Here is a 25,004-nt window from a genome sequence, read left to right as displayed (position 1 = left end):
GGGTAAAGGGGACAAAGGAAGGGCATCAGAGCAACAAAGACAAGAGTAAGCAGAAGAGGGTGAGGAAGAAGAAGAAGGAGTAGGAGAGGGTGAAGGACAAAAAGGAAAGACAGCAGAACAACTAGGAACAGCAGAGGGTGAAGGAGAAAAGGGAAGGACAGCAGAGCAACAGTACCAGAGTAAGCAGAGGAGGGCGAGGGAGAAAAAAGGAGAGATGAGAGAGTGAGGAGGAGAGCACAGAGAAGCAGAGTGAGCAGAAGAGTGAGAAGAGAAGAAGAAAAAAAAGAAGGAGTAGGACAGGGTGAAGGAGAAAAGCAAGAGAACATCAAAGCAACAAGGACAGGAGGGGTGAAGGGAAACAGAAGGACCAGCAGACCAAAAAACAAGAGAGCGGGAGGAGAAGGTGGATGGGGTGTGTATGAGTCACCCACCTGAGGAGTGGGTGAAGGATGGACGTGGACGCCGTTAGGCCCATCTGGACCACCTGGAAGTAAATAGAACAGAAAAACAGTCACACACTGTACAACAGGAGACATGTGAAGCTGCAGAGCAAGCTGTGGGGTTGTCATTTAATTTATATTTAATTTACTAAACAGCCTCTCCTAGAAAGTCAAAAAAAACACAAATGCTGCAGCTTCCTGTGAACGCTGGTCTGTTAATGCTGTAAGAAAAGCATAGCACTCTGTAAAAAGCTAAAGTTTTAATAGAGCCTATTTAAGCTACTTTTAACTTGGTGCTCAAGAACTGGCGCAAAGGCGCCATCTTTATTTTTAGCAAATGTTAAACGATACATGGGGAAAACTGTACCCTCAAAACAAAATGGCAACGTTTCCACCTTTGTAAACATTCAACTGCTATTACACTTAGCAATTTGTATTATTTAACCTTTAATTCAGTGTTTAAATCGTTGATCGTCAGACTGTACACACTAGTTAAGATGCTAGGAGGAACCGCTTACCTTCGCCCACCGGCTGCTCCGGCTGGATCCTCCGGTTTCTCCAACGCTTGAAGCGACTCCAGAGCTTCACAAGGCCCTGGGGCAAATGACGACCCATTTCGCCTGCAAAGATCACAACACAGATGGTTTTGTTATCAGTGCCTCTTAGTCCACTCGTGAACTTGTGGAGTCAAAGCCTGAAGAGACTAACGTCAGCGGTTTCCATGGCATTTATGCACATGCACGGACGTGCGTGAAAACGCAGGAGAGACGCAGACGTTGGAGACAGCGAGGAAGTCCTTCACTACTGACACTACGGTTGCCAGGGGCAGCTAACTTTTCTGCTAGCCCCAACATACTGTGAAAAGTTGTTTTTGGTAAATAAAATAAATTCCCCATGGTGTATTTTCTTCGTCTCATTATTTCCGCTTGATTTCGCCGCTTCCAGTGTTGTATATTATTGTAAAGTCTTTATCTAATCATATCTCAGCAGGCTTGTGTTGCTAGGACGATTGAGGACTGCCTGAGGCGTTCAGAACCAACAAAAACTGGCTTCTGTGCGCTGTACACGAACGGACAGTTACGATAACCAATCAGATCTCGAGACTTCTTCTTCGTCTTTTTTCTTTGGGTATTTGGCACTTGGCAAACTGGGTAGTGCATTACCGCCACCTTCTGAGTTGGAGTATGCATTATTATGGCAATTTCTGGGCATTTTCAGCTCAAACGCCTGGGAAACATACCTAAATTCAAACGAAAGCTGTTCTTCAACCATTTGCAGTATATCTAAAGGCTTGGGCTCTTTGCCCTTGAGCTGTTAGCGGTGGGCATGAGGCCATTCTACCTGCCACGGGAGTTCACACACGTTATAATAATTGCTGTGTACGTCCCACCCTCCGCTAACGCTGACACAGCTTCTGAGACCCTGCTCTCAGTCACCAGCAGGCTGCAAACACAGCACCCACAGGCCCTCTTCCTGATCTCTGGGGACTTTAACCATGCACCTCCTTCAGCTGCTCTGCCTACATACACCCAGTATGTGACCTGCCCCACCAGAGACAATAAAACACTGGACTTATTCTATGCCAACACCAAAGAGGCCTACGCTGCATCCTCCCTCCCACCGCTGGGCAGAGCTGACCACAACATCCTGCATCTCCTGCCTGTGTATAAACCTGTTGTACACAGGCAGCCGGTGGTGCCCCGCACAGTGAAGAGGTGGACAGCTGAGAGCGAGTTAGGAGTAGACGGCATAGGAGTAGACGACGCTGTCATCTTCCTCCTACATCGAGCCCTGACTGATCACCGATGATGACGATGCAGAGTACAGAGGACTCACTCAGAACTTTGTGGACTGGTGCCAGCGGAACCACCTCCTGATCAATGTAGGGAAAACGAAGGAGATGGTGGTGGATTTCCGCAGACAGCAGCCTGCTGTTGTCATGATCCGTGTCTTTGTTTCTAGTTGTTCCCTGTTTTCACGTCATGTCCTGCTTGTCTTATTTTGGTTCCAGTTTCCGTTTCCTGTTTTATTTTGGTAGTCTCCCGGTCTCTGTTTTGTGTTCTAGCTTTACTTCCGGTTTCTTGTCTTGTCACAGCTGTCCCTGCTCATTACCCACACCTGCACTCTGTTAGTCATCAAGTCACTGTGTATTTAACCACCACCTGTGTCCTTAGTTCCCTGCCAGATTGTCGTATTCGAGTCCCATGAGTGTTCGTGTTTCTTTGAATGAGTTGAGCGTCCCTAGTTTCCGGAGTCCCCGTGTTTCATGTTTCCCGTGTTTGTTCCTGTCTGCATCGTGTATCCTGCCCGACCCTGGATTATCTACTTACCGTGAGTTTTGCCTGTTCCCTGCCTGTACTGTTGCCGAGCCATCTTGTGTATGACCTGGACCGTCTGACCGTGCCTTTGGATAATAAACCTTTGTTGATTATACTCTCGCCTCCGTGCTGTGCATGTGGGTTCGCCGCCTGCCCGAGTCCCTGACAGAACAATCTGGCCACACTTGGACCCAGCCAGCACTTAGCCTCCGGTCAGGTCAGTGACTGTTTTTCCCTTGTTTTTTTTACGGCAAATATAACTCTCCCGCGGAAGTATGGAGTTTACCTGCGCCGAGCTACCCAGCGACCTACATAAGTATTTCAAGATCCTTGCGGAGGATTACCGACGGGCTAGTAACTCGGAGGATCAGCGCAGCGCCGTAGAGGTGGCAATAGTGACGCTGGAGGACGATGACACCGCGTTAGATCACCCCAGCGTTCATCGCCTCTACGAGCGACTGTGCGCGAAGTTTGACGAGTTAAGCGACGCGCTCTGTACCACGCCAGCGCCAGTCGCACCGCCGATGGTTTCGGTTTCCTTCTCCCCGCCCCGTCGGATCGTCGTGCCTACACCAACCTGCCCAGCTCCATGGTTGTTTCCCTGGGAGGATTTCCTGCTCTCACGCGGCCCTCAGTCTCCAGTTCAGCCGCGCGCTGCTCAGTCTCCAGTTCAGCCGCGCGCTGCTCAGTCTCCAGTTCAGCCGCGCGCTGCTCAGTCTCCAAGTCAGCCGCGCGCTGCTCAGTCTCCAGTCAGCCGCGCGCTGCTCAGTCTCCAAGTCAGCCGCGCGCTGCTCAGCTCCAGTCAGCCGCGCGCTGCTCCAGTTCAGCCGCGCGCTGCTCAGTTTCCAGTTCAGCCGCGCGCTGCTCAGTTTCCAGTTCAGCCGCGCGCTGCTCAGTTTCCAGTTCAGCCGCGCGCTGCTCAGTCTCCAAGTCAGCCGCGCGCTGCTCAGTCTCCAAGTCAGCCGCGCGCTGCTCAACCTCCAGTTCAGCCGCGCGCTGCTCAGTCTCCAGATCAGCCGCGCGCTGCTCAGTCTCCAGATCAGCCGCGCGCTGCCCAGACCCCAGTTCAGCCGTGTGTTACTCATGCCCCGGTGCAGCCCTGTCGTCTCCAGGCCCCAGCCCAGTCGAACCTAGTCCAGACCCCAGTTCAGCCGTGTGTTACTCATGCCCCGGTGCAGCCCTGTCGTCTCCAGGCCCCAGCCCAGTCGAACCTAGTCCAGACCCCAGATCAGCCGTGTGTCGCCCAGACCCCAGATCAGCCGTGTGTCGCCCAGACCCCAGATCAGCCGTGTGTCGCCCAGACCCCAGATCAGCCGTGTGTCGCCCAGACCCCAGCTCAGCCGTGTGTCGCCCAGACCCCAGATCAGTCGTGTGTTGCCCAGACCCCAGTTCCGTCCTTGTCCCCGAGGGCACCGCCCGTCTGACGATTGTTAACCCCACCCAATCAGGCCCGACGTCTTCCCCGTCGAGCTCGGCAGCCGTAAGTTGTCATGCCAGCTCCGGAGTTGACGCCGTTCCAGTCCCTGTCGGCCATGTTGCGGCCGTTCCAGTCCCTGTCGGCCATGTTGCGGCCGTTCCAGTCCCTGTCGGCCATGTTGCGGCCGTTCTAGTTCCTGTCGGCTCCTCAGAGGAGGACGCCGTTCTAGTTCCTGTCGGCTCCTCAGAGGAGGACGCCGTTCTAGTTCCTGTCGGCTCCTCAGAGGAGGACGCCGTTCCTGTTCCCGTCGGCCATATTGAGGCCGTTCTAGTTCCAGTTCCTGTCGGCTCCTCAGAGGAGGACGCCGTTCTAGTTCCTGTCGGCCAAGCAGAGGCCGTTCCAGTTCCTGTCGGCCAAGCAGAGGCCGTTCCAGTTCCTGTCGGCCATGTTGAGGTCGTTCCAGTTCCTGTCGGCCATGTTGCGGTCGTTCCAGTTCCTGTCGGCCATGTTGAGGTCGTTCCAGTTCCTGTCGGCCATGTTGAGGTCGTTCCAGTTCCTGTCGGCCATGTTGAGGTCGTTCCAGTTCTTGTCGGCCATGTTGAGGTCGTTCCAGTTCCTGTCGGCCATGTGAGGTCGTTCCAGTTCCTGTCCCTGTCGACCAAGTTGAGGTCGTTCCAGTTCCTGTTCCTGTCGGCCATGTTGAGGTCGTTCCAGTTCCTGTCCCTGTCGACCAAGTTGAGGTCGTTCCAGTTCCTGTTCCTGTCGGCCATGTTGAGGTCGTTCCAGTTCCTGTCCCTGTCGACCAAGTTGAGGTCGTTCCAGTTCCGTTCCTGTCGGCCATGTTGAGGTCGTTCCAGTTCCTGTCCCTGTCGACCAAGTTGAGGTCGTTCCAGTTCCTGTCCCTGTCGACCAAGTTGAGGTCGTTCCAGTTCCTGTCCCTGTCGACCAAGTTGAGGTCGTTCCAGCTCCTGTCCCTGTCGACCAAGTTGAGGGCGTTCCCGTAGGCCAAGTAGAGGGCGTTCCCGTAGGCCAAGTTGAGGGCGTTCCCGTAGGCCAAGTTGAGGGCGTTCCCGTAGGCCAAGTAGAGGTCACCCCTGTCTCTGACCCCGTTCCTGTCGGCCCTGTAGCGGTCGTTCCAGTCCCCGTTCCTGTCGGCCCTGTAGCGGTCGTTCCAGTCCCCGTCACCCTTGGAGCCGCAGCGCCCGCCGGCCTCCAGGAGGAGGCAGCACCTGCAGTTCCTGCGCACCTCCAGGAGGTCGCGCCAGTGGCAGTTCCTGCGCACCTCCAGGAGGAGGTCGCGCTAGCCGTAGTTCCTGCGCACCTCCAGGAGGAGGTCGCGTCAGCCGCAGTTCCTGCGCGCCTCCAGGAGGAGGTCGCGTCAGCCGCAGTTCCTGCGCGCCTCCAGGAGGAGGTCGCGCCAGCCGCAGTTCCTGCGCGCCTCCAGGAGGAGGTCGCGCCAGCCGCAGTTCTGCGCGCCTCCAGGAGGAGGTCGCGCCAGCCGCAGTTCCTGCGCGCCTCCAGGAGGAGGTCGCGCCAGCCGCAGTTCCTGCGCGCCTCCGGAGGAGGTCGGCCAGCCGCAGTTCCTGCGCGCCTCCAGGAGGAGGTGCCGCCAGCCGCAGTTCCTGCGCGCTCCAGGAGGAGGTCGCGCCAGCCGCAGTTCCTGCGCGCCTCCAGGAGGAGGTCGCGCCAGCCGCAGTTTCTGGCGCCTCCAGGAGGAGGTCGCGCCAGCCGCAGTTCCTGCGCGCCTCCAGGAGGAGGTCGCGCCAGCCGCAGTTCCTGCGCGCCTCCAGGAGGAGGTCGCGCCAGCCGCAGTTCCTGCGCGCCTCCAGGAGGAGGTCGCGCCAGCCGCAGTTCCTGCGCGCCTCCAGGAGGAGGTCGCGCCAGCCGCAGTTCCTGCGGATCCCCAGGAGGGGGTCGCGCCCGTCATAGTTCCTGCCGACCTCCAGGAGGGGGTCGCTCCCGTCATAGTTCCTGCCGACCTCCAGGAGGGGGTCGCTCCCGTCATAGTTCCTGCCGACCTCCAGGAGGGGGTCGCTCCCGTCGCAGGTCTCTCACCCACTGGAGGACTCACTGTCTGCTCTGGATAGCAGCTTCAGTAGCAGACTGATCCACCCTCGCTGTGTGAAGGAGAGATATCGTAGATCCTTCCTACCTGCTGCTGTCAGACTGTACAATCAGAACTGTTGACCACATCCCACCACAGTCACTCACCCACTGCATCAGTGGTTTATATAGCAACCTGCTCTGCACAATATTTGTGTAAATCTGTGAACAATCATGTATATTGTTACCGGTACAAATCTTATACCCATTACTGTGCAATAACCCTGCAATGACCTCATACTCACTCTAACTGTACTGTACTGCTTTGTACTGTGCCAACACAAACTGTTCTGTACCTGTATTCTTGCTCATCTGTACTGCTGTTGTGAGAGGTAATTTCCCCACTGCGGGACTATTAAAGGTTTTCTTATTCTTATTTGTTATTCTTTCTTTATAAAGGTAACACTCTGTAGTTTTCACCACAGCGCTCAGATTTACAGTACTAAATGGTAAGTAGGTATACACTGTAGAACACAAAGAAATAATCTACAGCATCTTCAGACAAAGCAGTTCTTTTATTTTCTTGATGACATTATATATATATATATATATATATATATATATATATATATATATATATATATATATATATATATATATATATATACACACACACACAGTATTTATGACAACCACTTGTCTTGACCGTCTTCTGTTTACAGATGGAGGCCAACACCACTGGTTATGTGAAGAGTCTCCCAAACCCAGCAGCACAGAGAAAGCAGTGATAAAGACACTTCCTCTATGTGATTAGGACTGGGAGGCTCCCCTCTGTCTGGACCAGAGGCTGGAGAGAGCGAAGAGCTGCAGGATGCTAGAAGAAACATCATAAACAGATGTGTTGTTAACATACAAGTCTGCATTGTGATGTTAAGCTTACCACAACTTTACTACTCAGGTAAATTACTTATTGCATTGAGCCTCCATAGACACAGGTGACAACTTCTCTCCAGGTGGTCCTATGGTCTCTGTTGTCACAATTCTCCAGCCTCCACAGCTGCACCTGTCGCAACCAAAATGAAAACATTGGCTTCAGGAGCAATGAAGTAAAGTACAGACTACGAATAAGCTAGGACGTGTCATTCTTACTGAACGTAATTGTGCAGCTGTGGTTCCTGCGATCGGTTTGACAGCTTAGGTCCGGGCTGCTTGGAATGCCGGCTCTTGGTCCAGATTGGTTGTCTCTGGTAAAGTGAAAGCATTAGAACACAGAGTGAGTAAATAGATCAGAGAAATACTTGAAGAACATTGTAGTTGAATTCACCGTTGCTCATCTCCTGGTTCCCTCGTCTCCTTCTCCTAATAAACCTAAATGTGAAGAAAGATGATTAATTTTTAGGATCACTTTAAATTTCAATGTAATACAAACATATTTATTTCTACTCAACTACTCTCTTTAAAATCAATTGTTGGACTAATAAGACCACAATAGCAAATGACTGAATATAACAATTATTCTGCAAAAACAACAGATCAATGAATAATTTACATTCAGCAGGAGCTGATTCTGGTTTGCTGTTGGCCTCCAACCTCCTCTCCTCATTTAATTAAGCCTACATGTAATAAAAAACTCATTCATATTTAATCTCACATAAAATTTAACATAATAAATATAAATATATTTCTATTCAACTACTTCCTTTGAAACTGTCAACCAAACCAAATCTTGTACTCACCTTTGTCCACTGGAAAGACAGACGTAATGGTCAGTAGCCGTCAGTCACTGCTCCCTGTAGTGTGGAGCAGGATGTGGACTGCAGACAGCCATGTGTCTCCTCCATAACACCTGACACTGCAGTCATCTGCCACCGAGGAGCTTCAGTGGGAGACGACATGTGTCCCCAGTGCCACTGTGACTGAGCTGACCTTCTATCGCTGTGGAGGAAACATAATAGCTACCCCGCCAGACGCTAGGGCAACTTGCATGGGGGGATCGACGGCCCTGCCAGGCGCTGAACTCAGCCTTCAGGGTGAAAGAAAAGTCCATCCAACCGCCATGCTAAAATATAAAAAACAGCAAAAACTGGCCCAGGTGCCAGACGCTACCTGGGACCTGAGAACCGCCCAGCCAGACGCAAAGGCTAGTTCTCAGGGTAAAAATTAACATTTAAACTTGTGTTCATCCAGGAAAGAAAGAAAGGTCCCAGCGCCAGACGCTGCCGGGGACCTGAAAACTGCCCAGCCAGACGCAAAGGCTAGTTCTCAAAGTTGGAATGAACATTTAAACTTATGGTATAGAGATAAAACTACAAAAAAGGTGCCCTGGGGTCAAATCCAAGACTGGTTTCACTGTAGGAAACAGTGTCCCACAGTTGAGTCTTCCAAGAGCAGCCCCCTCCTCATCACTGTCTTCCTTACCTCTCCTGGAAGATGAGCTGCTGGATGAGCTCCTTCACTCTCTCCGTCACAGGAGAGGGTAAAGGGGACAAAGGAAGGGCATCAGAGCAACAAAGACAAGAGTAAGCAGAAGAGGGTGAGGAAGAAGAAGAAGGAGTAGGAGAGGGTGAAGGACAAAAAGGAAAGACAGCAGAACAACTAGGAACAGCAGAGGGTGAAGGAGAAAAGGGAAGGACAGCAGAGCAACAAGTACCAGAGTAAGCAGAGGAGGGCGAGGGAGAAGAAAAAGGAGATGAGAGAGTGAGGAGGAGAGCACAGAGAAGCAGAGTGAGCAGAAGAGAGTGAGGAAGAAGAAGAAGAAGGAGTAGGAGAAGGGTAAGGAGAAAAGGGAAAGATGTCAGAGCACCAAGTACCAGAGGAAGCAGAAGAGAGTGAGAAAGAAGAAGAAGAAAAAGAAGGAGTAGGACAGGGTGAAGGAGAAAAAGCAAGAACATCAAAGCAACAAGGAACAGGAGGGGGTGAAGGGGAAACAGAAGGACCAGCAGACCAAAAAACAAGAGAGCGTGGAGGAGAAGGTGGATGGGGTGTGTATGAGTCACCCACCTGAGGAGTGGGTGAAGGATGGACGTGGACGCCGTTAGGCCCATCTGGACCACCTGGAAGTAAATAGAACAGAAAAACAGTCACACACTGTACAACAGGAGACATGTGAAGCTGCAGAGCAAGCTGTGGGGTTGTCATTTAATTTATATTTAATTTACTAAACAGCCTCTCCTAGAAAGTCAAAAAAACACAAATGCTGCAGCTTCCTGTGAACGCTGGTCTGTTAATGCTGTAAGAAAAGCATAGCACTCTGTAAAAAGCTAAAGTTTTAATAGAGCCTATTTAAGCTACTTTTAACTTGGTGCTCAAGAACTGGCGCAAAGGCGCCATCTTTATTTTTAGCAAATGTTAAACGATACATGGGGAAAACTGTACCCTCAAAACAAAATGGCAACGTTTCCACCTTTGTAAACATTCAACTGCTATTACACTTAGCAATTTGTATTATTTAACCTTTAATTCAGTGTTTAAATCGTTGATCGTCAGACTGTACACACTAGTTAAGATGCTAGGAGGAACCGCTTACCTTCGCCCACCGGCTGCTCCGGCTGGATCCTCCGGTTTCTCCAACGCTTGAAGCGACTCCAGAGCTTCACAAGGCCCTGGGGCAAATGACGACCCATTTCGCCTGCAAAGATCACAACACAGATGGTTTTGTTATCAGTGCCTCTTAGTCCACTCGTGAACTTGTGGAGTCAAAGCCTGAAGAGACTAACGTCAGCGGTTTCCATGGCATTTATGCACATGCACGGACGTGCGTGAAAACGCAGGAGAGACGCAGACGTTGGAGACAGCGAGGAAGTCCTTCACTACTGACACTACGGTTGCCAGGGGCAGCTAACTTTTCTGCTAGCCCCAACATACTGTGAAAAGTTGTTTTTTGTAAATAAAATAATTCCCCATGGTGTATTTTCTTCGTCTCATTATTTCCGCTTGATTTCGCCGCTTCCAGTGTTGTATATTATTGTAAAGTCTTTATCTAATCATATCTCAGCAACCTGTTCTTCAACCATTTGCAGTATATCTAAAGGCTTGGGCTCTTTGCCCTTGAGCTGTTAGCGGTGGGCATGAGGCCATTCTACCTGCCACGGGAGTTCACACACGTTATAATAATTGCTGTGTACGTCCCACCCTCCGCTAACGCTGACACAGCTTCTGAGACCCTGCTCTCAGTCACCAGCAGGCTGCAAACACAGCACCCACAGGCCCTCTTCCTGATCTCTGGGGACTTTAACCATGCACCTCCTTCAGCTGCTCTGCCTACATACACCCAGTATGTGACCTGCCCCACCAGAGACAATAAAACACTGGACTTATTCTATGCCAACACCAAAGAGGCCTACGCTGCATCCTCCCTCCCACCGCTGGGCAGAGCTGACCACAACATCCTGCATCTCCTGCCTGTGTATAAACCTGTTGTACACAGGCAGCCGGTGGTGCCCCGCACAGTGAAGAGGTGGACAGCTGAGAGCGAGGAGGCTCTCAGGGACTGTTTTAACACCACTGTGTGGACGGAGCTCTGCGACCCACATGGGGAGGACATTAACGCAATAACAGACTGTGTAACGGACTACATAAACTTCTGCTGTGAAAACACTGTTCCCACCAGGCGGGTTCGGTGTTTCACCAACAGCAAGCCATGGGTCACCCCTGATATTAAAGCTCTGCTAAAGGAGAAGAAGAGAGCATTTAAATCAGGGGACAGGGAGGAGCTGAGGAGGGTGCAGAAGGAGCTGAGGAGGAAAATCCGTGAGGGGAAGTCCAGCTACAGGAGGAAGATGGAGGAGCAGCTGCAGCAGAACAATGTGAGTGAGGTGTGGAGGAGCCTGAAAACCATCTCAGGCTTCAAAGCTCCACACCCACAGGCTGAGGGGGACCTGAGCTGGAACTGGGGTCCTGGAACCTGGAACCTACCTGGACCCACTGCAGTTCGCCTACCCGACACGGCATAGGAGCAGGCATAGGAGCAGACGACGCCGTCGTCTTCCTCCTACATCGAGCTCTTTCTCACCTAGAGAAGCCCGGCAGCACTGTGAGGATCATGTTCTTTGACTTCTCCAGTGCCTTCAACACCATCCAGCCGGTGCTTCTGAAACACAAACTGGAGGAGGCTGGTGTTGACCTTCATCTGACGGAGTGGGTTATGGACTATCTCACAAACAGGCCTCAGTTTGTGAGAGCCAGGGACTGTGTGTCTGACACGCTGACCTGCAGTGTGGGGGCCCCACAGGGGACTGTACTGGCCCCCTTCCTCTTCACCCTCTACACGGCAAACTTCAGACACAACACGGACAGCTGTGTTCTGCAGAAGTTCTCTGACGACTCTGCGATCGTCGGACTGATCACCGATGATGACGACGCAGAGTACAGAGGACTCACTCAGAACTTTGTGGACTGGTGCCAGCGGAACCACCTCCTGATCAATGTAGGGAAAACGAAGGAGATGGTGGTGGATTTCCGCAGACAGCAGCCTGCTGTCATCCCACCGATGCACATCCAGGGAAGGGACATTGAGAGTGGACTCTTACAAGTACCTGGGAGTGCATCTGAACAATAAACTGGACTGGACTCATAACACGGATGCACTGTACAGGAAGGGTCAGAGCAGACTCTACCTGCTGAGGAGACTGCGGTCTTTTGGAGTGAAGGGGCCACTCCTGAAGACCTTCTATGACTCTGTGGTGGCATCAGCCGTCCTGTACGGTGTGGTCTGCTGGGGCAGCAGCATCACAGCGAGGGACAGGAAGAGACTGGACAGGATCATCAGAAAGTCCAGCTCTGTCCTGGGCTGCACTCTGGACACGGTGCAGGAGGTGGGTGAGAGAAGGGTCCTGGCTAAACTGACATCCATCATGGACCAGGTCTCTCACCCACTGGAGGACTCACTGTCTGCTCTGGAGAGCAGCTTCAGTAGCAGACTGATCCACCCTCGCTGTGTGAAGGAGAGATATCGTAGATCCTTCCTACCTGCTGCTGTCAGACTGTATAATCAGAACTGTTGACCACGTCCCACTACAGTCACTCACCCGCTGCATCAGTGGTTTATATAGCAACCTGCTCTGCACAATATTTGTGTAAATCTGTGAACAATCATGTATAATGTTACCGGTACAAATCTTATACCCATTACCGTGCAATAACCCTGCAATGACCTCATACTCCCTCTAACTGTACTGTACTGCTTTGTACTGTGCCAACACAAACTGTTCTGTACCTGTATTCTCGCTCATCTGTACTGCTGTTTTGAGAAGTAATTTCCCCACTGCGGGACTATTAGAGGTTTTCTTATTCTTATTTCCCCATCTGGCAACACTGCACAATATTCACCTTTAAGTCCATAAATGTGCACGTCCCAGTGGCCACACTCGTCTCTCCTGGAGGTCCAATCTAGGTTTGGATGTGTGCCTCCATAAATCTGTGTGACCATCAGTTCCATTTCTTCAGTGAACCTGATGAGTAAGGATGAAATAGCAAAAGAAAATGGGGAGGTTACCCACGAATTCAATGTAAATTAATCTGATTTTAGGCGTGTCTATAATAAACAGCAAAGTCCGGGCTACAACGCTATAAATGTCGGTCACGCGCATCAAAAACAGACGAAAATATGAAACAATCACCCGTTAGTGTAACGCTTTTCATTGCAGCCTCTCTCCCTGACCGTACGAAACTACTGAAGCCAGCTTGGACTTTTATCTTCTCGTCTTATTGGCCTGCAGGAAACAAATAACAAACATGTAGATGTATGTTTCCGTGTCTGCACTGCACAGCCCCCCCTCATCGGTGCATGCGGCAACGTGAGAGCCCAGCCAGCAAAACTTGCTAAACATAATTTACAAAGTTGGCGCCACACGGCAGCCATACAAGCAAAAAGATGAGGTGCTTAAACAAGGTGGTGAGCATAGTCTAAAACAATGAAATAACAAAACCCATACCTGCATGTAGATGTAGGTTTCTGTGTCTGCACTGCACAGCTCCCCTGAATAAATTGACAGATAAACAAAATTGCTACAATACAACAAAACACAAATTTGCTAACATGCCAACACGAGGAGCTCAGGGGCCCGTTTCAAGAAGGTGGTTTTGTGGAAACTCTGAGTTTGTTAACCCCGGAATAAGGAAAACTCTGAGTTTTCGGTTTCAGAAAGCGAGGTTACTTAAACCCGTAAAGCGGGGTAAGTTTAAGCCCGTTTCAAGAAGCGAGGTAACCGAAACCCAGAGTCAGTTACAATGGCAACTTACTCTGTGAACCAAACCTGGTCGCGAGCAGGTTTTATTCGGGAAACCCAGAGTTTCCTTCGGTCTCCGCCCCTCTTTAAAGTGAACAGTGTTTAAATGCCTCGTTTAATCTTTCAGTACATTCATAGATTTCACCTGTTTCCTTTGCGCAGAGACCAAAATGTCCGTTTCTAGAGGATCCTGTAGATGAGGACGATGTATTAATTCACACGGCATTGAATTTACGCCGCGAGAGGATTTTAAAGCCACGAGTTAATTTTGTGTCATATCGCAGTGCATATTTATTTGAGCGGTACCGTTTTTATCGAGACTCCTGTTATGGCAAAAATTGTCTCTTCCTTATTTCTATGTCTCTTCCTTATTTCTATGCAGTTATTATATGATATATGACTTATGTTCTGCAATTAATATCTTATGTTTTGTCTTACTGTATGCATTTGACATTTGACCTACATTGTTCAATGGTTGTCTCTGCCTGATAGACTCTCAACTCTAGCTCCCAAACCCAAGGTCGGGGAGTTGTGTCTCTGTCTGTTGAGACTTGGTGCTCCTTTCTCACAGATAGTTGGACGTCAGCAATGCAGGTGTGAGAAAGTAAAAATCTTCACACACACTGCAACAGGGAGGAGATGGTGCGTGTAATTTGATTGGGTTAGAAAGACATTCCACCCTAGTCGGACAGAGAAGCTAAAAGGCAGAAGCAACTTTAGGATCGTGGGCTCTTTGCATTACACCTTCGTGGTGTGTGCACTGATCTCCCCAGCTGGTTTTTGGTTTGTTGATGTGCAAGATCAACATCCATGCTTTTTATTTGCTTTCCCCATTATTTTTATTTTCTTTATTATTTCAATAAATCGCACAAAAGGACAACTCTCTCATCTACTTCTTTATTTCCACCACACTCCATACATATATTAATAATCTTATTCACCCATACGTCAAACACATCACCCATCGTGGCCGTGCTTTTACATCCGAGCAGATTCTTTGCGTTGCGTTACGGTTTTTTTTTGCAAACGCTAGTTTTCTTTATAACATTGGAGATGCTGAGCACGTTAGTGAAGTCATTGTATGTAGAAAAGTTCGACCTCAAGCGCTTTCCTTCACACAAACTCCTCAGAGCCATTAAAGAGGAGTTTCACAGGATTGCAGGTATGTGGTAATTAATTTGTTTCATTGAGGCTAATCTGAAAAATGATGATCAGTTAATAATATCTTGCTGTGATCTGAAATAAACTGATACATGTGCAGGTACACTGACTACTCTTTCTAATGGTCACTGTAACTGACATTACATTGTTTACATCACCAAGATCATATGTAATGCTGCACATATCATAAACGTGAATTCATGAATATATAGTGAGTCAACCCTAAATAACAGCCTGCACTGGGGTAAGTACATGTATGTCCTATAGACTTATTTCAATGCATGCACTCACACTCACAGGAACACTTCTATGCAGCACTAAAGTAATGTGAACTTTCTTTTAGGAGAGATTGACAGCTTTCTGCTGGAGATAGGGGTTAATGCCAGCCCACACTACTGACCCCTCACCCAGAACCTGAAGCAGGCCCCCAGCAGCGCTTTAATGTGGCCCTGCAGAATAAGAGCCCAGGGGGAAATGACCATAGGCCTGTTGAAAGCACGTCTTCAGTGCCTACGTCACCTCAGGGAAACACCTAAGAGGCCTGTGACATTATTGGGACATGTGTTGTTCTCCACATTATTGCAATTATTAGAGAGGAGCAACACCCTGCCCTACAAATACAAGACCCTGAGGAAGACTCCTTCCATCATGGTAATCTGCAGAGTGGATGGACAGTCAGATGTGATTTGCTTTAATGTCTTAATCAACCATCACCACCAATAAAATAAACTGAATAGATGTAAATCATAATTTATTTGTTTTTTTTCCATTTCCTACAAATACAAAGGCAATTGTTAGATTTTATGATTCTTCTTCCAATAATTCATACAATTCACCTTTAACTATACACTCATCTCCAGCTTGTGTTTGGGAATTTCAATTTCTAGATCTGGCTTTTCAATCTTGTGGTACAAGTATAACATGAGATTTAGTTTATACAACTCAATAACCGGTAACTTAAAATACAGAAGATTTAGAGTTACATGACATAGTTCCTCATTACTCTTACAGAATTGAACTCTGGCATTTACTGAACATCACTGAACTGTGTGCATCTGTGCAGCAGAATGTGACTGACCTCCTCCTGCTGTTCTTTCACACTCTGGGGCAGAGGGGAGATAATAATGTATACTTGTATACTTGGAGATCAAGTTACATCATTTAGGCTACGCAACACAAAAATCAGAAATCATGTGCTGTGTATAAACTGTATTAATATTACACTTTATAATACTGCTTATCACAATTTAAGCTTTATTTAGTATGATGCTCACAACATTCTGGGTTTCTGTTGTGACAAGAGGATTCATATATTACCATCAGAATCTGTTAAGACCAACAAAGAACCCAACCCAGACTCTAAGAAATTAATATATCAAAAGTAGGCTATGTAAAAAAATCAAATATATAGGTAGGCCTCTTACATTTTACAAATGCACTTGTATCCTGGGGAGTGACTGGTTCTGATGAACTCCCTCCAGAAATTCCTTTAGCCCCTGCTTTCCAGTGTTCAGGGTGAGGCCCTTCTCCTCTGCATGCGTCAGTGCAGGTCCTCCACCAGTTGTTCTAGCCTCTGCCTTCTTTCTGTTGGCTGAGTAGAAGTCAAATGATTTAACTGTGTGAAAACATTACAGCCATGTTGAAAATGCTGCTGCACTGCTATACTCTGCATGCTATTTAGTTATTTAATATGTCAAATATTGTAAAGTCAGGTAGTCTACACCCATGATATGATGGTGCCTTATACCTGTTTGAATTATGTTTTTATATTTCATTTTTAGCCACGTTCTTTTATGCCTGCAGGATTGTGCCTACATGAAAACTGAAATTAATTTCTTATATTATTACGTGTTTTGGGTAACTTTTAAAAACCTAATTAGATTAATGTAATAATTGCTCTCCATAAAACGTATTGGATTATTGAATTATCATTACTTTACAAATCCCACATCAACCACAACAGGAATTTTAAAAATGCATAGACATAACGCTGCACTTTTAATTCATACAAACGTCGGTATTTTATGCAATTACTGAAGTAACGCCTTAGATGAGTGAAAAAGTCCTTACTTTACGAGTGAAAAATGACAACAATACTAAAATTATTTAGTATTTAGTTACGCTGAACACTGTATGATTAAAATGTAAACTTACGCATTGACTCGAGCAGCTATTGTCTTCCAAGCTAATTCTTTCTCTTTCGCGGCTGCAGCCGTGTTGCTTTTTCTACGGATTATAGACTCGTAGTCGTTATATGCTTGACGTATCATATCCATTTCCGGACGTCTTTTGTTGTCCTGTTGCCATGGTGACTCGTAATATCTTCACTCCATTGATCAGGGCTTTGTATCGTCGCGGTGCACGCGCTTAACTCTGAGTCAGACAACTCAGAGTTGCTTAAACCAACTCTTTTCAGCTGTTCTGGAACCGAAAACTCCAGGTTTGCAAACTCAGAGTAAATCAACTCAGAGTTTCGTTTTAACTCAGAGTTTGTTAAACCTCCTTCTTGAAACGGGCCCCAGGTCACCAAACTAATCCTCGTGGGTAAAACCAAAGATTACCGAACAAATCTAAACAAATTATTACGAGAATGACGAGTAATGTAATATAATGAGCAGCAAATAATGCACAGCAAAAACAGCAAAACAAACTGTTTTCTGCAAGAAAATGTAAAAGTAAATCAAGCGCCTTTCTCCACACAACCTACCCTGATCGGTGCATGCGGCAACATAAAACAGGACAGACAGCGCAGGTAGTACGGAAACAAAAAAGTTCAAAAAGTGCGGTGTGCAGTACGGAAAGTATTAGAGTGGACGAAATAAAAAAAAATCCAACAGATAAAATTCACAATAGATGTATTGTACATATATCCTTTATTCATTCCAAACAACTTGGGCCATTTAAGTGATAAATATTAAAATTTACACGGAATTCACTACCCATCTGTCGTTGCTTGCGTCTCTAAAAGTCCGTGTCCAACTGCCAAAGGGGAACCCCCGTGACTGCGCGCCTTATATAGACTCGGTCGGCCCAAGCGTTTGTTGTTACCAGAAACAGATAGCATCCTGGCAGGGGCGCTACTTAGCTTGCGACGCTAACCACTGCTCCACTCCCGAGACTTTAATGGCAACAGAATGATCCGTTAGCGAAGTCCAACAATGGCCATGTGTCTATACGGTAGATTTAGATTGAACTGAATTAAATAACCTTAGGCGATAATATTTAAGGCTGCAGCTACCGAAAAGGGCTGGAGCGCTGCGGGAGTTTACAGTCGGTGCAGTCGCCATTTTAAAAATATGAATATTTTTAAAATTTGACCAAAATGACAAGTTACGTTGTCAATAAACACATAAATACACATACAGTAAATGTATTGTACATATATCCTTTATTAATTCCAAACAACTTGGGTCATTTAAGTGATAAATATTAAAATTTACACGGAATTCACTAACCATCTGTCGTTGCTTGCGTCTCTAAAAGTCCGTGTCCAACTGCAAAAGGGGAACCCCCGTGACTGCGCGCCTTATATAGACTCGGTCGGGCCAAGCTTTTGTTGTTACCATGACATTGACTGACGCACGCGCTGACGTGCGTGAGCGAAAACGGCAAAATGTTTTTTATACAACTGACATATTTTCAGATGTGAACTTCACAACATAGATTTGTTTTTAATTTATTTCTTTGAATAATGCGTACATAAGTATTTCAGGTATTTATAATGCATCGATCAATTCAATTTAAAACACTTTATCTCTATTATTTATCCCTGAAGGCCAATTAAGGTAAAGCATCCAGGAAAATTAATATTACTATTAAGATCAATTAAAAGCGTCATTGTACAGGACAGCATTCAGATGGATAACTACTGCTGGGATTACAGTGTTTCTCCTATTTGGGACCTGCATCAGGGAGTCTGTGTCCTGATGGGAACATGGGACTTAGGATGTGAGGGGTCCCGACAGATTTCTTTCTTTGCAAGCTAATGGAATTAAACCAGGAGGTGACAGAGAAAGCGAGCACACTCAATAACGAAGTAGGAGGAGGAGGCTAAGAGCCGCACAGTTGGCTTCCGTAAAAAAGACGTTGTACTGTAGCTTCAAGTCTGCTTGTACAAATCTCATCAGGACTTCCAGAAAAACAAAGAACATTTAAAGAAGAACAAATGTTGTATAAAAACTTGAAATGTAACTACAGACAAGTCAAAGCTACAATAGAGGAGTGGAACTACTGGTACTATTGTACATTTAGCCACAGTACAGTTATGCCACTTCTTCAGTAGAGGTGTCGGTGTAAATGTCTTCAATAAACCTAAACCCATTCTTGGTCAAATCTTAGAGCTTTTGTTTGAAGCAGAATCAAATAAGTGACTGCGTGAAAAATGCAGCATGTCAAACCTCAAATTCACACTATGAAGAAACATATTGGTAATAAGACATTTTCTGTAGTATTACCTAATGAATACATCTCATGTTATTACCAACATCAGAATCACAACTGTTTTTTTTTTCCTGTTCTCGGGAACAAACTTCATCCGCTGTCACGAAGTGCTCTCTGGAGCACTTCATTCTCCAACTCACTAGAGGATTTCGACTAGTAATGCCTCGACTAGTAACGTGTGGTTAACGATCCCAACGCGCTTTATCTCACACTTGAAGTTTGCGGGCCAAGTCGGAAAGTTTTTTAATCATTTCTTTTTTTTTAAAGAAAAGTGAAAAATCCACATTACAAAAACACTGACTGAATGACAGTAATAGTGGTAGCTAGCTAGGCGTTACCCACCGCTGTACGCAAAACTCTGCTCTTTCAATAATTCTTCCACAACCGGGGGCAGTACTTCCTCCAGTGTCCCATCTCGCCGCAGATGTGGCAAGCGTTTCCTGGATCTCCAGATGCGCCTCCTGTGTCTCTGTTGTGCCAATTCCGTCTGAAGTCTCTTCCTCGTCCTCGCCCGTGAAACCTGCTCGCTCCTCTGTTGTTGTTATGCATTGCAAAGCCACGTGCCCTTCCCTGGGAGGAGTGTATTCTCCCTCACCGGATGAAAAAGTGTGTAAAGATAGGAGAAGGGACCTTTGGTGAAGTCTTCTCCACAACCAGTGTCTCAGGAGACACTGTTGCTCTCAAAGTATGTGGGGTTTTTTTCCACATAAGAATGTTGTGGAGTAGCTTCATCCGCTGTCACGTTATTTTTCTTCATCACAGTTCAGATTCAGATGTATTTCAGCCAACGTTTTCTCCACCAAGTATTGAATTTGTTCCCTTCCATTATCAAACAGTGAAACACACACTTGGCGTGTAATAATGCAAGCTGCAGAGTAGATCCATGTCCGTCTATAACCAGCAAATCCCGAGTAGGTGGCAGCTCACAGCCCACAACTTTAGGGAGTGCCTTCATCTGCGCTGCAAGGTTCTGTAGGGCGCAGTCTCTGGAAGCAGAGAAAGGACACACGCAGCATCTTAAATGTTCCAAAGTAAGTCTTCACAACATGATGGCGGGGACTGACCTTTTGCTTTCTTGCTGACCTGTGGATTTCCCCATTGCGGAGCTCCTCTGCAGGAGACGGAGGTGTTGGCTTAACACGAGGTTGGTTTATGCGCCTTATGATCTTGGTACTGCCCACAAAAACGGGTTCACAGCAGGAGTGTGATTTTTATTTATTTTTATTTTTTTATTTTTTTTACTTAATTTTTATCATTTTTTTTTGTATTACAATGTAATTACTTCAATAGCATTCTTCATCATTCACGTCATTATTTTATATATTTGGTTGGATTGATTTAAACGTATTTTTCCACAGCGAGAGCAGAGCATGTATAAAAAAAATACTAACACTGCTAAAACTGTAAAATACTAAAGTGACAATGACAACATCAGCACACATCTGCTTCAGTAAAGTCCCAGATACATCAAAATCAAGATTTAGCTCTTATCCACAAGGAAAAGTCACATTTATATACACGCTTGGAAAGGAATCTGCTTCCAGACAAGCTGATGCATGAAAAGCTCCACAGAGACTAATGCAGTGAGTCCAGCCTGCAGCTGACAGCATCCACCCCGTCTGCTGGACCGTCTCATCCCTCTGAACGGCAACGATGAGCAGCAAATGTCCCGTCACTGGGATCCTTCCTTAGCATACACGTCCTTAACATCCACAAGGTTCAGTCAGTAAATCTATAAATGCTCCCTTGAGGAGGCCACATGTCACGACTCGGGTCGCATCATTCTAAGGACGGGTCTATTGCTGGGGTCTGATGACTCATTAAGGGATATCTCTTGAAGGGGATTGGTGGGTACACTGGAAGGTCCTGCAACATTCACTGAGTTCTCTGCACTGGACAAAATAAATGTTGAAGGTGCCTTGCTTCTCCTGATAGGTCGAAGAATCCTTTTGGCAGAAAAATATCCAGAGGAAAAGTCATTTGAAGAGTTGAGCACACTGATTCTTTTCTTAGGGAGCTGGTGTTTGGTGGCAGCGCCACGTCTGCGGACGGTTACAAAACGGCACACAGAAGGAACACTGGTGGTCTTGCTTTGTTGAACCTGCTGATGATGAGTAGGAGAAGCCTTGCACGCGTTTTCCTCATCACTGCTCCTTTTTGTCCGGGCAGGACGAACAGCTCGATCCCTGACGCTGGTCTTTTTCCGTCTTGTGGTTTTGTTCTTCTGAGCGGGTGGTGAATATGTAGAAGGGGGGGATATGACGTTCTCTACCGCCGTCTCATAATGTTGTTGCTGTGTTCCTATGAAAATGACTGCATGAGTACTGATTCGCAGTTGCATCATGAGGTGGTTGTTAGGGCTGAGCATGGTGAAAACACTGTGTTCTTGTCTCTGAGGACTCCGCAGCTGCACCAATAAACTGAACTCATGTAGAAACCCATCGGTGAAGAGCTGTCGCAGGGAAAGAGCCAAGGTGGAGTACTGTCCCACCTGCAGAACTGGACACTTATCCTCCACAATCATGGAGGCATTACTGCTGTTTACCACCTGAAGAGAAATCTCCTGAAGAATGTTTACTTCATCTGTAGTGAGACAGTAAAAAAAAGTATGAAAAAATTACAGTAATATATTCAAACACCTTCTGTTGGTATAGTGTTGAAAGCTACCGTAATATCTGGACTATAAAGGTTTGTTTAGGTTGAGACCAAGTAAAAACACCTGGGAGTGTACTTGGACAGTAAACTGGACTGGAAAAAGCACTCTTCAGCTGTGTGCAAGGAGGCTTAGAGCAGGATGTACTTTCTGAGGAGGCTCAGATCCTTTAGCGTCTGCAGCTCCATGCTGAGGATGTTCTATGAGTCTGTGGTGGCCAATGTTTTACGCTGTGGTCTGTGGGGCAGCAGCATGAATGTAGCAGACAGTAACAGATTGGACAAACTGGTAAATGACAGACTTTCTAGGAACAAACGCAACATATGAACAATATACTGTTACAAGTACATACACATACAAACAAGACTTACGTACTGTGCATTATGATGCTGCATCACTGCTGCTAAAGTTGACTCCACCTCAGCCAATACTTGGGGCTGACGTTGCTGTGGCATATCATAATTAAGTCTCAGCACAGAGGATGAACCCGTCCCACCAGAGGCTTGCTAAGAGGTGGTAGCGGTGGAAGAGAGGCTTGATAAGAAGGTTGGTTGGGGCACCTGAAACAAAAATAGTAATAAACCAATAGTTTAAATTAGAATTACACGGAACAAACCTAAACAAACTTAAAGAGCAGAGACAGAATTTGTTTAACCAAAGGAAACCCTGCAGTTGTAGGAGATGCTTCTCTGCCTCTGCTTGCCAGCATCTATCAGTGTTGCCAGACATACAGTAATTATCGTGTTTAAAGCGAAAATAAGAAACGCGAGTTCAAAATGTTAACAAACTAGTAAAAGACTCCGGTGGTGCAGAGACTGGCCAATAGACCGAGCTACTTTACCGGCCTGTCTGCGAGTTGGACGCTACGGTTCAGGAGCGGATTCAACCTGTTCAATGAGGCCGAATCCTTCTGCCGCTGCGGTATTCAAGGTGCGTTGGACATTGCGATGTTAAAAACATGCAAAAGAAAACACGGACACGACATCAAGTCTCTAGTTCCGAAAATCAATAAAATTGTCGAAATAACTGAACCTCCTTGATTTCCATAGGCTATGTGCCCATAGAATAAGTTTGTTTTAAAATTCACGTGACTTTTAAAGTTGTTAAATTTCATACGATAGTTTGGGTTAAAATGTGGTCATCTTAAAAGCGACAGTAGTATATTTCTTTTTTTTCTTTTTTTCTCCGGCGCCGGTCGAGCTGGCTGCTGGTCACAACAACTGGTTCTATTTATTACTTTCTTCACCTACTCAATATTATCTTTTTAGTGTTTTGTTAGTAGCATTAGTGTACACAACCTGTACACCGCTTTTATATAGTTTTTCTAAGTTTGGCGCAGTACAAACTGCTGTTTTAAAGCTACGATGTGCGTCGGGGTCAGAGCGCGCATTGTTTACACCGCGGAGCAGCTGATCGCGCTGCGCAGCGCCGTAGTTCTGCCCAGAGACAGACACGAGATCACCGCTGAGGTGCTGCTGTGTAATAATTGCTGTGTACGTCCCACCCTCCGCTAACGCTGACACAGCTTCTGAGACCCTGCTCTCAGTCACCAGCAGGCTGCAAACACAGCACCCACAGGCCCTCTTCCTGATCTCTGGGGACTTTAACCATGCACCTCCTTCAGCTGCTCTGCCTACATACACCCAGTATGTGACCTGCCCCACCAGAGACAATAAAACACTGGACTTATTCTATGCCAACACCAAAGAGGCCTACGCTGCATCCTCCCTCCCACCGCTGGGCAGAGCTGACCACAACATCCTGCATCTCCTGCCTGTGTATAAACCTGTTGTACACAGGCAGCCGGTGGTGGTGCCCCGCACAGTGAAGAGGTGGACAGCTGAGAGCGAGGAGGCTCTCAGGGACTGTTTTAACACCACTGTGTGGACGGAGCTCTGCGACCCACATGGGGAGGACATTAACGCAATAACAGACTGTGTAACCGGACTACATACAACTTCTGCCTGCGATAACACCGTTCCCCCACCAGGCGGGTTCGGTGTTTTCATCATCAACCAACACGCAAGCCATGGGTCACACCTGATATAAAGCTCTGCTAAAGGAGAGAAGAGAGAGCATTTAAATCAGGGGGACAGGGAGGAGCTGAGGAGGGTGCAGAAGGAGCTGAGGAGGAAACTCGTGAGGGGAGGAAGTCCAGCTACAGGAGGAAGATGGAGGAGCAGCTGCAGCAGAACAATGTGAGTGAGGTGTGGAGGAGCCTGAAAACCATCTCAGGCTTCAAGCTCCACACCCACAGGCTGAGGGGGACCTGAGCTGGGTCAACGAGCTGAACTCACACTTTAATAGGTTTGACCAAGCACCCACTCACACCCTCCCAGCAGCTGCCTCCGAACCTCTTGTCACCTCATACCACTGGATTACCAGCCCCCACAGCCCTTCACACCTTTACACAAAGCCCTCTACCCTCAGCCCATGACGACTGGTGACTCATCCCAACCACACCCCCTCACTTCACACCACACTGAGTCACTTCCTCAACCCCTCGCTTCACACCACACTAAGACACTCCCTCCACCCCTATCCTTCTCCAGCACCCAGGTGAGAAGTGAGCTCAGGAAGATCAAGGCCAGGAAAGCAGCTGGACCAGACGGCATCAGCTCCAGACTCCTTAAGTCCTGTGCAGGCGAACTGTGTGGAGTTATGGAGCATGTCTTCAACCTGAGCCTCAAGCTGAGGGTGGTACCACAGCTCTGGAAGACCTCCTGCGTGGTACCAGTGCCCAAGACACCGCACGCCAAAGACCCCAGCAGCTTCAGACCAGTGGCTCTGACATCACACCTGATGAAGACACTGGAGAGACTGGTCCTGGGTCACCTCCGCTCTGCAGTGGGAACCTACCTGGACCCGCTGCAGTTCGCCTACCGACACGGCATAGGAGTAGACGACGCTCGTCATCTTCCTCCTACATCGAGCCCTTTCCCACCTAGAGAAGCCCGGCAGCACTGTGAGGATCATGTTCTTTGACTTCTCCAGTGCCTTCAACACCATCCAGCCGATGCTTCTGAAACACAAACTGGAGGAGGCTGGTGTGGACCTTCATCTGACGGAGTGGATTATGGACTTTCTCACAAACAGGCCTCAGTTTGTGAGAGCCAGGGACTGTGTGTCTGACACTCTGACCTGCAGTGTGGGGGCCCCACAGGGGACTGTACTGGCCCCCTTCCTTTTCACCCTCTACACGTCAGACTTCAGACACAACACGGACAGCTGTGTTCTGCAGAAGTTCTCTGATGACTCTGCGATCGTCGGACTGATCACCGATGATGACGATGCAGAGTACAGAGG

At 47.5% G+C, this 25,004-nt stretch overlaps 1 protein-coding gene and 2 long non-coding RNA genes across 4 annotated transcripts; all 3 read right to left on the bottom strand.

The window, feature by feature from the left end:
* Nucleotides 1-369: 369 nt before the first annotated feature.
* Nucleotides 370-1,493, bottom strand: LOC114852312 (uncharacterized). The gene is made up of 3 exons (XR_003785343.2): nt 1,149-1,493; nt 959-1,060; nt 370-484 (listed from the first exon to the last, which is right to left on the bottom strand). It is a non-coding gene; the product is annotated as an uncharacterized LOC114852312 (long non-coding RNA).
* A 5,281-nt stretch (nt 1,494-6,774) lies between these two features.
* On the bottom strand, nt 6,775-16,774 carry LOC129603948 (uncharacterized). 2 transcript variants are annotated; one of them, XR_008694371.1, is made up of 11 exons: nt 16,760-16,774; nt 16,030-16,196; nt 13,151-13,194; nt 12,836-12,928; nt 12,546-12,667; nt 9,745-9,846; nt 7,955-9,271; nt 7,543-7,586; nt 7,368-7,462; nt 7,186-7,281; nt 6,775-7,092 (listed from the first exon to the last, which is right to left on the bottom strand). It is a non-coding gene; the product is annotated as an uncharacterized LOC129603948 (long non-coding RNA). The 2 variants fall into 2 exon arrangements; XR_008694370.1 differs by lacking the exons at nt 12,546-12,667; nt 12,836-12,928; nt 13,151-13,194; nt 16,030-16,196; nt 16,760-16,774 and adding an exon at nt 9,935-10,197.
* A 3,489-nt stretch (nt 16,775-20,263) lies between these two features.
* Nucleotides 20,264-24,715, bottom strand: LOC114852009 (uncharacterized). Its single transcript, XM_029144011.3, has 3 exons — nt 24,643-24,715; nt 22,074-22,258; nt 20,264-21,628 (listed from the first exon to the last, which is right to left on the bottom strand). Exons 2-3 carry the CDS (start codon nt 22,078-22,080, stop codon nt 20,808-20,810), a joined length of 828 nt encoding a protein of 275 aa, XP_028999844.1. The 5' UTR covers nt 22,081-22,258; nt 24,643-24,715; the 3' UTR covers nt 20,264-20,807.
* Nucleotides 24,716-25,004: the final 289 nt, after the last annotated feature.

Source organism: Betta splendens, chromosome 1 (assembly GCF_900634795.4).
Source record: "Betta splendens chromosome 1, fBetSpl5.4, whole genome shotgun sequence".
Lineage (NCBI taxonomy): Eukaryota > Metazoa > Chordata > Actinopteri > Anabantiformes > Osphronemidae > Betta > Betta splendens.
The sequence above is the reverse complement of the archived record's forward strand: the minus strand, read 5'-3'. Positions and strand labels throughout refer to the sequence as shown.